The sequence below is a fragment of the Aquarana catesbeiana genome, linkage group LG06, assembly GCF_042186555.1.
Source record: "Aquarana catesbeiana isolate 2022-GZ linkage group LG06, ASM4218655v1, whole genome shotgun sequence".
In the NCBI taxonomy this organism is placed as follows: domain Eukaryota; kingdom Metazoa; phylum Chordata; class Amphibia; order Anura; family Ranidae; genus Aquarana; species Aquarana catesbeiana.
The window spans coordinates 4,728,338-4,741,716 of NC_133329.1; the positions used below are offsets into that span (position 1 = coordinate 4,728,338).

At 44.7% G+C, this 13,379-nt stretch overlaps 1 protein-coding gene across 1 annotated transcript; it reads right to left on the reverse strand.

Annotated features, from left to right (window-relative positions):
* Nucleotides 1–8,445: 8,445 nt before the first annotated feature.
* LOC141147407 (taste receptor type 2 member 39-like) lies at nucleotides 8,446–9,093 on the reverse strand. Its single transcript, XM_073634640.1, has one exon. It carries the CDS (start codon nucleotides 9,091–9,093, stop codon nucleotides 8,446–8,448), a length of 648 nt encoding a protein of 215 aa, XP_073490741.1.
* Nucleotides 9,094–13,379: the final 4,286 nt, after the last annotated feature.

Genomic DNA, 13,379 nt, shown 5'->3' on the forward strand with positions numbered 1-13,379 from the left:
CTAAATTCCATACCAGACCCTTCAGGTCTGGTATGGATTTTAAGGGGAACCCCGCGCCAAAAAAAAAAAAAAAAACGGCGTGGGGTCCCCCCAAAAATCCATACCAGACCCTTATCCGAGCACGCAACCTGGCAGGCCGCAGGAAAAGAGGGGGGGACGAGAGTGCGGCCCCCCCTCCCTCCTGTACCGTACCAGGCCACATGCCCTCAACATTGGGAGGGTGCTTTGGGGTAGCCCCCCAAAACACCTTGTCCCCATGTTGATGAGGACAAGGGCCTCATCCCCACAACCCTGGCCGGTGGTTGTGGGGGTCTGCGGGCGGGGGGCTTATCGGAATCTGGAAGCCCCCTTTAACAAGGTAACCCCCAGATCCCGGCCCCCCCCTGTGTAAAATGGTAAGGGGGTACAAAAGTACCCCTACCATTTCACGAAAAAAGTGTCAAAAATGTTAAAAATGACAAGAGACAGTTTTTGACAATTCCTTTATTTAAATGCTTCTTCTTTCTTCTATCTTCCTTCATCTTCTGGTTCTTCTGGTTCTTCTGGCTCTTCTGGTTCTTCCTCCGGCGTTCTCGTCCAGCATCTCGTCCGCGGCGTCTTCTATCTTCTTCTCCTCGGGCCGCTCCGCACCCATGCATGGGGGGGAGGCTCCCGCTCTTCTCTTCTTCTTTTCTTCTCTTCTTCTCTTCTTCATTTTCTTCTCCGGGCCGCTCCGCAATCCATGCTGGCATGGAGGGAGGCTCCCGCTGTGTGACGGCGCTCCTCGTCTGACAGTTCTTAAATAACGGGGGGCGGGGCCACCCGGTGACCCCGCCCCCCTCTGACGCACGGTGACTTGACGGGACTTCCCTGTGACATCACGGGGAATGCCACAGGGAAGTCCCGTCAAGTCACCGTGCGTCAGAGGGGGGGGCGGGGTCACCGGGTGGCCCCGCCCCCCGTTATTTAAGAACTGTCAGACGAGGAGCGCCGTCACACAGCGGGAGCCTCCCTCCATGCCAGCATGGATTGCGGAGCGGCCCGGAGAAGAAAATGAAGAAGCGAAGAAGAGAAGAAAAGAAGAAGAGAAGAGCGGGAGCCTCCCCCCCATGCCATGGGTGCGGAGCGGCCCGAGGAGAAGAAGATAGAAGACGCCGCGGAGGAGATGCTGGACGAGAACGCCGGAGGAAGAACCAGAAGAGCCAGAAGAACCAGAAGATGAAGGAAGATAAGATAGAAGAAAGAAGAAGCATTTAAATAAAGGAATTGTCAAAAACTGTCTCTTGTCATTTTTAACATTTTTGACACTTTTTTCGTGAAATGGTAGGGGTACTTATGTACCCCCTTACCATTTCACACAGGGGGGGGCGGGATCTGGGGGTCACCTTGTTAAAGGGGGCTTCCAGATTCCGATAAGCCCCCCGCCCGCAGACCCCCACAACCACCGGCCAGGGTTGTGGGGATGAGGCCCTTGTCCTCATCAACATGGGGACAAGGTGTTTTGGGGGGCTACCCCAAAGCACCCTCCCAATGTTGAGGGCATGTGGCCTGGTACGGTTCAGGAGGGAGGGGGGGCCGCACTCTTGTCCCCCCTCTTTTCCTGCGGCCTGCCAGGTTGCGTGCTCGGATAAGGGTCTGGTATGGATTTTTGGGGGGACCCCACGCCGTTTTTTTTTTTTTTTTTGGCGCGGGGTTCCCCTTAAAATCCATACCAGACCTGAAGGGTCTGGTATGGAATTTAGGGGGAACCCCACGTCATTTTTTTTTTTTTATTTTGGCCGGGGTTCCCCTTAATATCCATACCAGACCTGAAGGGCCTGGTATGGAATTTAGGAGGACTCCCACGTCATTTTTTTTTTTTTAATTTTGGTTCGGGGTTCCCCTTTGGGGAATTCCCATGCCGTTTTTATCAATGAACTTCTATGTGTATTGTCGGCAATGCAATAGCCGCGGGTAGTTTTAAATGAGTTTTTTCCTTCAAAATGTCATTTTGCTGTCAGACTGTTCTAAACACAGGAAACATGCGCCCCTTTACAGACACACTATAGACACCCCCCAGGTACGAAATTTAAAGGGATATTACACTTTTATTGATTGACTTTAAGCATTATTAAAATCACTGCTCCTGAAAAAACGGCCGTTTTTAAAACTTTTTTTTGCATTGATCCATGTCCCCTGGGGCAGGACCCAGGTCCCCAAACACTTTTTATGACAATAACTTGCATATTAGCCTTTAAAATTAGCACTTTTGATTTCTCCCATAGACTTTTAAAGGGTGTTCCGCGGCATTCGAATTTGCCGCGAACACCCCAAATTGTTCGCTGTTCGGCGAACTTGCGAACAGCCAATGTTCGAGTCGAACATGAGTTCGACTCGAACTCGAAGCTCATCCCTACCCAGCGGTTGAATGCTAGCTTGGCTAAATTGCTAGCACTTCAACTGCTGCCTATTCAGTTGGTAGACTCTGCCCCATTCAGTGAGTTTGTGGAATGTGCGGTTCCTCAGTGGCAGGTTCCCAAATGCCACTTTTTCTCACGGAAGGCGATTCCGGCTCTCTACCGGCATGTGAAAGGCATTGTCTTGGCCTTGCTGGACAGGACGGTCAGCGGTAAGGTGCATATTACCGCTGACTCATGGTCCAGCAGGCATGGACAGGGACGTTACCTATCTTTCACAGCGCATTGGGTGACTGCTGGCAGCTGGGAAGGATGCAGGACAAGGTGCAGTAGTGTTGGAGGTTGTTCCGCCACCACGCCTCCAAAATGCTACTACTGGTGATTCTGACACACCTCTCTCCTCCACCCCCTCCTCTTCTTCTTCCTCTTTCTCCTTCTTCTTCCTCCATGGCTCCTTCTTGTGCTTTTTCCTCGGAACCAGCGGTGCTCCGTAGGCATTCAAGGGGCTACGCAAATACGCAGGCCAAAAGATGCCATGCAGTGCTTGAGCTGGTGTGCTTGGGGGACAGGAGCCACACTGGGGCAGAGATTATGTCAGCTCTGCAGGGGCAGGCTCAGAGGTGGTTGATGCCATGCCAGGTTAAGGCAGGAATGGTGGATTGCAACAATGGCACCAACCTCCTCTCCGACCTCCGACAGGGAAAACTGACCCATGTGCCCTGTTTGGCTCATGTCCTTAACTTGGTGGTGCAGCAGTTCTTGGGCAGGTACCCGGGCTTACAGGATGTCCTGAGGCAGGCCAGGAAAGTCTGTGTGCATTTCCACCGGTCATAAAATGCCAGTGCTCAGTTGGCTGACCTCCAAAAGGAATTTAACCTGCCCAAGAACCACCTAATCTGTGACTTGCCCACCAGGTGGAACTCAACATTGGCCATGCTGCAGCGGCTGCACATGCAGCAGAGGGCCATCAATGAGTACCTGTGCGACTATGGCACCAGGAAAGGGTCACGGGAGCTTGTTTTTTTTCCCCACGTCAGTGGGCCATAATCAGGGATGCATGCACTGTCCTGTCACCATTTGAGGAGGCCACGAGGATGGTGAGCAGTAACAGTGCATGCATCAGTGACACTGTCCCCCTTGTCCACCTGTTGGAGCACACGCTGCGTGGAATAATGGACAGGGCACTTGAGGCAGAACAGAGGCAGGAAGAGGAGGACTTCCTTAGCTCTCAAGGCCTCCTTTATCCATACAGTGTTCCTGTGTGCCCGCCGATCACACAGGAAGAGGAGGAGGATTGTGTCAGCATGGAGGTGGAGCCTGGCACTCAGCATCAGCAGCAGTCTTTAAGGGATCATTTAAAGTCCCAAGAAATACATGAACTTGTACGTGGCTGGGAGGAGGTGGCTGTGGACCATGTCGTCCTTAGTGACCCAGAGGACTCCGGACCGAATGCCTCAGAAAACCTATGCTGCATGGCCTCCCTGATCCTGCAAAGCCTGCGTAAGGATCCTTGTATTCGTGGTATCAAGGAGAGGGATCAATACTGGCTGGCAACCCTCCTTGATCCACGTTACAAGGGTAAGGTTGCAGACCTTATCTTGCCATCGCAGAGGTAGCAGAGGATGAAACATCTTCGGGAGGCCTTGCAGAAAGGTCTGTGCAACACGTTCCCAGAGACTGGGAGGTTACAAACTCCTGTTCCTGGACAACGTGTTGCTGAGGCTTCGGTCAGTCAAAGAAGGAGCGGTGGAGAAGGTGGCCATCTGACCGATGCGTTCAGACAATTTTTTAGTCCGCAGCCCCAAGGTATGATCGGTTTCAGCAACCATCGCCAGCGTCTGTTTTACATGGTGCAGGAATACCTAGGGGCAAGATCAGACTTGGACATCTTTCACACCGAAAATCCTCTGGGTTACTGGGTCTTGAGGATGGACCACTAGCCAGAGCTTGCACAGTATGCAATTGAGCTACTGGCCTGTCCTGCATCCAGCATTCTTTCAGAACGCACATTCAGTGCTGCTGGAGGCTTTGTAACCGATCACAGAGTGCGCCTGTCCACCAACTCGGTCGATCGACTGACCTTCAAAAAAATGAATCAGTCTTTGATCACCACCAGCTACCAAGCACCTAATGCTGATGTAACTGAATATTTTTTTTTTAAATGTCAGATCCCTTCAAAGACTGCCTATGCTGATGCTGAGTGACTATCCCTGAGTAATTATCCTCTTCCTCCTCAATCATCACGCTGATAGTTTGTAAGAACATTTTTTGTTCTGGGCGCCGCCACCAGTGGCTAAGGCCCAATTTTTCAGCCCCTGTTTAAACAGGGGCGTGTAATTACAATTTTTGATGGAATACTTTGCAGCAGGGCTCGTTTCTGTGTTCCAACTAGAGTATCTGTGAGGAGTTGCAGTGTTGTGGCACCAGCACCAGTGCCTAAGGCCCAATTTTTCTGCCCCTGTTCAACAGGGACATGTAATTACAATTCTTGATCTAATATTTCACAGCAGGGCTCGTTCTTGCGCCCACCAAGAGTAACTGTGAGGGCTTACAGTGTTGTGGCAACACCAACACCTAAGGCCACAATTTCTGCAGAGTATATAGGGCAGGCCCCTACTTTCAAACATCCAACTTACAAACAACTCCTACTTGCAAACGGAAGGAGACAACAGGAAGTGAGATGAAATCTACCCCTAGGAAGGGAAATTCTCTCCTGTAAGAGATAATATGGGAAAAACGTGTCTCCTCTCCACTGATGCTTTATCACCAATCCTTGTTTCACTAAAACCCCCAAATTTTCAAAAAAACATTTGTCATTGGGACAAAAAGTGAGGTGAAATCTGAAAAGGAGCACAGACAGGAAAACAAATGTCACAGGGGTGATAACCCTTCCCCATATTTTCCAAAAACCTTAAAAATAGATTTTTTGGCTGGAGCTACACTTTAAAAATGTACCAGTTCAAAATTACAAAGAGATTCTACTTAACAACAAACCTACAGTCCCTGTCTTGTTTGCACCGCCTGTATACTGCTGTTCAGAGTATATAGGGCCTGGTGGCCCCACACCTTTCCTTATTTTAATTTGGGTGCGGGGTTCCCCTTAATATCCATACAAGACCCAAAGGGCCTGGTAATGGACTGGGGGGTACCCATGCCGTTTGTCTCACTGATTTTCATCCATATTGCCAGGACCCGACATTACATTAAACCCGCAAGCAGTTTTAAATGACTTTTATTCCTTTAAAAATGACATTTGGTGCAGGGACTGTTCTAAACACAGGAAACACGCGTCACTTTACAGGCATACTATAGACACCCCCCAGGTACGATATTTAAAGGAATATTTCACTTTTTTTCACTTTAAGCATCTTTAAAATTGGCCATTTTTAAAAATTTTTTGCATTGATACATGTCCCCTGGGGCAGGACCCGGGTCCCCAAACCCTTTTCAGGACAATACCATGTATATAAGCCTTTAAAATTAGCACTTTTGATTTTGAACGGTCAAGTCCCATAGACTTCAATGGGGTTCTAAAGTTCGCGCAAATTTTCGGTCTGTTCGCAGGTTCTGGTGCGAACTGAACCGGGGGTGTTCGGCTCATCCCTATCTGGCACTAGCGATAGCAGTTTTAAATGACTTTTTTTCCTTTAGAAATGTCATTTTGCTCTCGGACTGTTCTAAACACAGGAAACATGCGCCCCTTTACAGGCATACTATAGACACCCCCCCAAGTACGAAATTTAAAGGAATATTTCATTTTTATTTTTTCATTTTAAGCATTATTAGACCCAGGTCCCCAAACACTTTTTATGACAATAACTTGCATATAAGCCTTTAAAATTAGCACTTTTGATTATTCATGTTCGTTTCCCATAGACTTTAACGGTGTTCGCGTGTTCAAACAAATTTTTTGCCTGTGCGCATGTTCTGGTTGCGAATCGAACCGGGGGGTGTTCGGCTCATCCCTATTCACCGCCTGTCAGTAGCCACTGGAGCATGACTTGAACGTGGATTAGGCTTCAGAGGCAATCAGTAGCACCTTCTTTTTTATAGAACAGGTCATGTGCTCTCGTAATGAAAACCTCCAGATTTTTAGAGAAATGTTTGCATACGTTCACTTTAAACCATTTCGCAAAACGGTGCAATTTAAAATTGACAGATATTTGATATTTATTAACTCAATACAGGTTAAGCTTTTTTATTTAGTAGGAGTTTAGCAGGAATTTTGTAAAATTTGCTGTATTGGTATCTGCTTATAATTGATTTAATGTATTTTTGTTTGCGAAATTAATGCTTTGACAAATATTTGTGTAAATATTGTGGGGCCTTAAAAATCAGTAGCACCTTTTATACTTTCAATATTTTAAATGAATTTCTACAAAAAAAAAACAAGCAGAAATAGAACACATAGAGGAGTGAGAGTGCATCCATCAGACAATCTATATATTATTGTAACCATGTAAATATATGAATTGTAAATTTGACAGACCCCTCAGGGTCTTTGTGTGTACTAGAGTCTTCTTCTTCTCTGTCTTTATTTTTCTTTTTTCTTTGTATTTATTAAAATGTATTTGTTTATTTCTTTTTGCGACATTGTATAAAGGTCCTACAAAAGCTCCAGAGGAAGCCTTGATTATGACGAAACATGTAGAGGCAACCAACTTTTGTATTGTGACCGCATGACTTTCCATGTTCTGGTTTTAAACTTTATTCATTTTTTAACCATCTATGTTTGAATAAAATTATGAAATTTGTAAAATCAATTTGTTTTGATTTTTTGCACCTCAAAACTCCCTATTTTGTTTCTTGGTATTTTTCTCACTCCAAATTGAAGATTTTCTCATCTTCCAGCCCCAAAGACAATGATCACCGAGACAAACCGGGAAGGTGAATGACCCAAGTGATTAACACAGAAAGCAATTACAACATGACAGAGGCTATAACCCTTCCACACTTCCTGAAGAAAAATTTATAAAAAAAACAAAAAAAACCCAGAAAGTTTAACCACTTGCCAACCGGCCTATTTGCCTGCTGCCCAGCGTCTTGAGCTGGCGCCACAAAGTACCAGTACGTTTCCTCACTCGTGTGCACTGCATGTTCCTCTTGGGGTCTGTAGCAGTGAGATCTTCTACTGCTGTGTCCACCAGACACAGTGGATTGTGGTGCTCGGTGTTGGGCCACTGTGATCGGCCCAGATATCATGTGATCGTTGTGTGATCACATGTCACCTAGTAAACAACAGCCATGGATGGAATCCATTGATGACATCATTGTGTACTACTGTGTGTGATCTATCATTGGTCACCCGTGATCACATGGTACCTGGGCCAATAATAGCACCCTGTACCATGTGATTGCTGTGGCCAATCACAACATCACAGTAGTAAACATTTAGTTGTAAATGAAAGTCATGCATGACATTTCAAACAATCACAGTGTCACTAAGGTACTACTCTGATGACGGTATTTAAAAAAAAATGGTATTTGTACTGTCCTGACATTTTAAGGGCATCAAGAGATAAGCCGTCAGTACATCAGGGTTTATGATTTTTTCAAATATGTATACCATAGTTTATAGACTCTTTAACTTTCACACAGGCTAAATAATATACACCAATTTGGGTTATTTTTACCAAAGAAATGTAGCAAAATACATCAATGCCTCAATTTATAAAGAAAGATTATTTATTTGCAAAATTTTAAAACATAGTTACATAGTTAGCCAGGTTGAAAAAAAGACACAAGTCTATCCAGTTCAACAAAAACAGAAACTAAGTGAAATAATTTTTTTTTCAAGATTTTTGGTATTTTTTTGTTTATATAGCAAAAAAAAAAAACAGTGGTGATTAAATGTCAACAAAAAAGCTCTCTCTGTGTGAAAAAAATTATATAAATGTAATTTGAATAGAATGTTGCATGACCGAGCAATTACCAGTTAAAATAGCAAAAAATGCCTTGGTCATTAAGAGGGTAGAACCTTCTGGAGGTCAAGTGGTAAAGTACATATTTTTAAACATTCAAGTTAAGGATCCTCTACATTTTAAGTCTCTGTGTTCCTCCAGCTTTTGGTTCAGAATCTTCTCAGAATGATCCTTCTCAGCTTGTTGCTGGCCTGGAAGATGATGGCAGCCTCAGCCGATGGAGATAATAATTGTAAGATCCAACTGACAGCAGGTATTAACTCTGTGAGCCGTGTGGATTTTTCAAGAAACAGAAGCACCTGAGAAACGCAGAAGATTGAGAACATGAGAAGTAAGAAGAAGATGGTCCTCAGTGCAGTGACATGAGCCTGAAGATTTGGACGTGTTGATCCAGAGTCGTTGTTCTTCACTCTCCAGACATGTCTGATCAGAAAGGAGAAAGTGAGGGCCAGGCACAGAAGGCTCAGGCAGAATGGTAGAATGACACCTAAAAAGGTCACAGACACCAAATAGGAAAGACTGAAATGGAACTTGGTATCAGAGATTTCTGTGCTGTTCTCAGAAGACTGGAGAGGACTTTCTGCATTCAAAGCCAAGATGCCGGGGACAGTCCCAATGAGTATCCCAAGTGCTGTCAGGAATAGAAGTTGACTCAGGAAATTTGACACAATTCTCTTTAACCATATGAAGAACCCATAGCTGAGATTGGTGATGCTGGTACAGTAATGAGCTGAGAGCCAGAAGGTCAACCAGAAGCTGTAATATATTAGGCAGAAAGTTGATATGTTCAGAAACATTCCTACTTGTTTAATGTTTAAGAATGCAGGAGAAAAAACATAGAGCAGTGCCTGTAGACTCATCACACACTGGAGGAGAATATTCACAATCCCCTTAGACAGAAAGATCACATCGGTGGGACTCAACTTCCCTTTCTTTCTGATGATGTCCAGGTTACCCATCACAATACAAGTGTAAGAAGGGATTGCTAAGCCGAGTCCCAAGACTGCAGAGACTAAAAAAGAGATGGAGTGTGAAGGCCACATGTTGAGGTTTGGTGTGATCTCCAGACAGAGATGACGGGACACGTCCAGTGATAGCAGACAGAATGATATATTTAGAGTTGGAATTATATAAAAAGCCTTCAGAGATCCGTCTCATGATTGACTTTGCATAAATGTGATGGATTTCATTGCAATGCGGACAGCTAAAGAACAGAACGACCCGTGTAACACAATCTCTGTCTCATTTCCATTAGACTGAAATAATTAACCACTTCAGGACTGGCGGCTGTTTGTCACTCATTGGCTATCATTTACACACTGCAGTAAGCTTAATAATTCTGCATTCTGCCAACCAAAATAAAATTTAATTTTCCAGTATCCAATGACTATAGTCATCTTTTATCTCTAAGAAACCCTGGATCTGGCATGAAGCATGGTGAAGATAGCTTAAAAACTATTTTTTATTCCTTTGTGTTTTTTTTTTTTTTATAAGAATTTATTGAAAGTTTTGCAAGGTACAATAGGACCAAGAAAGTTAAACAGAATCACTGTCAATGAGAACATACATATTAGGAAAAAACATACATATTAGTTCCCTTGATCGGCTAACCAAAAAGGTGGGTCTTCAATTAACAAATAAGAGGAGACCAGGGTGGACCAAGGAATGCGGGAAAGGTGAGGGGGGGGGGGGGATCTGCTCACGTGAAACCCTGAAAGTGAGAGATACTGAAGAACGTAAGCTAAGACCAGTCCCAAGATCCAGTACTACCTGAGCTTTAGGAAAGGTAAAGATGCTGAAGCCAATTAGGACAATGAAGGGGCCCACATGAAGGTCAAGTCAATTGGTGTCTTCAAAATTGTAGAGTTGTTGTAGTCCTTGAAAGTAGCTGAAGGAGCCAATGAGAGAATCATTTTCCTCTGAAGATTGAGCTGACGACATAAAGGCTTAGGTTTTTTTTTTAAATACAACTTTACGTAATAGAGCATAGCAAAGGAAACCAACTAATCTTCTTTTTCAGCCCCCCTAGAACTAAATGAGCAATGGAGGTGCATCTCCAATGCAAGGAGAACTTTGAAAGTGGCTGTAAATTCTCACAAACACACTCCCATTATCCATTCTTTTATGGGGCATCATAGAGAAGTCTCGTCGGCATCATAGAGAAGGGGGAGGAGCAGCTGCAAAGGAATGGTATTACTTAATGAAGGCACGGAGAAAGGGGAGGGGCAGGGAGAAGGTCGGCTTCACAAAGAGACTATGGAAATGACAGGGAGGAGGAGGAGGAGGGGGGAGATGCAGAGACGCTGAGGAGAGAGCTGGATGACAGAGGCACAAAATCTGACTAATGCTATCATGGGACAGCAACCATGACTAATGTGGTCAGTTTAAGCACATACAGACCGGAAGATTATCCCCCTTCATGACCAGGGCATTTTTTGCAATACGGCACTGCGTCGCTTTAACTGACAATTTCACAGTCATGCGACGCTGTACCCAAACAAAATTTACATCCTTTTTTTTCCCACAAATAGAGCTTTATTTTGGTGGCATTTGGCCGCTATGTTTCTTATTTTTTGCGGTATAAACAAAAAAAAAAAGCGACAATTTTGAAAAAAAAACAATATTTTTTACTTTTTGCTATAGCAAATATCCTAAATTTTTTTGAAAAAAAATAAATTTCTTCTTCAGTTTAGGCCGATATGTATTCTTCTACATATTTTTGGTAAAAAAAAATAGCAAAAAGCGTATATTGATTGGTTTACGCAAAAGTTATAGCCTTTACAAAATAGGGGGTAGATTTATGGCATTTTTATATTTTTTTACTAGTACAGTAATGGTGGCGATTTTTAGCAGGACTGCGACATTGTGGCAAACAGATCGAACACTGTTGACACTTTTTTGGGACCAGTGACATTTATATAGTGATCAGTGCTATAAAAATGCACTGATTACTGTGTAAATGTCACTGGCAGGGAAGGGGTTAACACTAGGAGGCTGTCAAGGGGTTAAATGTGTTCCCTGGTAGGTGTTTCTAACTGTGGGGGGAGGGGACTGACTGGAGGAGGAGACATATCGCTGTTCCTGATCACTAGGAACAGCAGATCTATCTCTCCTCCCCTGCCAGAACGGGGATCTGTCTGTTTACATTGACAGATCCCCATTCTGGCTCTCTTTCCTGTGATCGCAGGTGGCCGGCGGACATCGCACACGCACATCGGGCCCCCCTTCCATGCATGCACGCGCCTGCTATGGCTCTTAAAGGAGCCGACGTTCACCTACAGCGATTTACGGGAATGAGCCGACCTGCTGCAGTATAATGATGGTGGCTGGTCTGCAAGTGGTTAAACAGGGGAAGACAGGAACAGGCAGGATCAACCGGTTATTGTACGACATAGAAAGGGGCAATTGACATGGCAAAAGCACTATGCTAAATTGTGTGCCTTAAAGGGACAGGAGCATTTTTTTTTATGGTTACAACCACTTTAATTTTCTTGGAGTTGGGTTTTAACCAGTTGCTGACCGGCCAATAGCAGTTTTACTGCTACAGGGAGGCAGCTGTGCACAGGATCATGTATACGTAATCTTGCAGTTCTGAGTAGGAGGCGCGAATGCGCGCCACCGGCGGCTGGCTCCCGCTGTGATTACATACATTGACGCATACAGCAGACTTGATGTCCGCCTGCAACCCACCGATCGCCAGAGATAGAGGCAGAATGGCAGTCTGGCTATGTAAACAAGGCAGATCGACATTCTGTCAGCGGGGAAGGGATAGAATGTGGGTCCCTGCTAAGCCGGGACATAGATCCACGCCTTCCACTAGTAAAAGTCACCTCCCACACTGCAGTAAAATACTAGCTAGGAACACATTTAACTCTTTGATCGCCCCTGATGTTAACCCCTTCCCAGCCAGTGTCATTAGTACAGTGACAGTGCATATTTTTTTTAGCACTGATCTCTGTTTTAGTGTCACTGGTTCCCACAAAGTGTCAAATGTGTCATTTAGTGTCAGAATGTCCATCACAATATCACAGTCCCCCTATAAGTTGCTGATCACCGCCATTACTGGTAAAAATAAATATTAGTATCGGTATCCGGACAACCCTATTTCAAGCCATCCATTGTGTGCAATTGTGTTGCTCGCTGTGATTGGTCACAGTGATCACATGGTACAGACAGGGCCAATCACAGCCCATGTGTATCATGTGATTGGCCTTGGCCAATCACGGCTAATCACAACAAAAAACACTAAATGAAACAGTTTCATTTGGTAAAAATGGTTGCTTATATTATTATACTATGAAATTCACTGGTATAAGCAATCATAATGTGTGAAAAAAAATCCCGATTACTTCCCTAAGGTAGTACAATTGTATTTTAGTAACACTGTATTGTTCTGGTCATAGTGTGTTAAAAAAAAACAAAAACAAAAAACATTGTGTCCTGATCACCGGCACACCAATTATATGATGACCCTGTACTGCCCTGGTGACAGGATGATAAAAGTTTAAAAAAATTGTGAATTTGTATTTTTTTCATTTTCCAAGAAATTGTGACAAATAATAACTTCAAAAGACTCGCCATGCCTCTTACTAAAAACCTCAAACTGTCTACTTTTCAAAAAAGGGATGATTTGGGGGGTATTTGTACGGGGGGGTGATTTGGGGGGTATTTGTACTGGGGGGGATTTGGGGGTTTTGTACTGGGGGGGATTTTGGGGGTATTTGTACTGGGGGGTGATTTGGGGGGTATTTGTACTGTGGGGGGTGACTTGGGGGGTATTTGTACTGTGGGGGGTGATTTGGGGAGTATTTGTACTGTGGGGGGTGATTTGGGGGGTATTTGTACTGTGGGGGGTCACTTGGGGGGTATTTGTACTGTGGGGGGTGATTTGGGGAGTATTTGTACTGTGGGGGGGTGATTTGGGGGGTATTTGTACTGTGGGGGGGTGATTTGGGGGGTATTTGTAGTGTGGGGGTGACTTGGAGATATTTGTACTGTGGGGGGGGGTGATTTGGGGGGTATTTGTACTATGGGGGGTGATTTGGAGATATTTGTACTGTGGGGGGTGATTTGGGGAGTATTT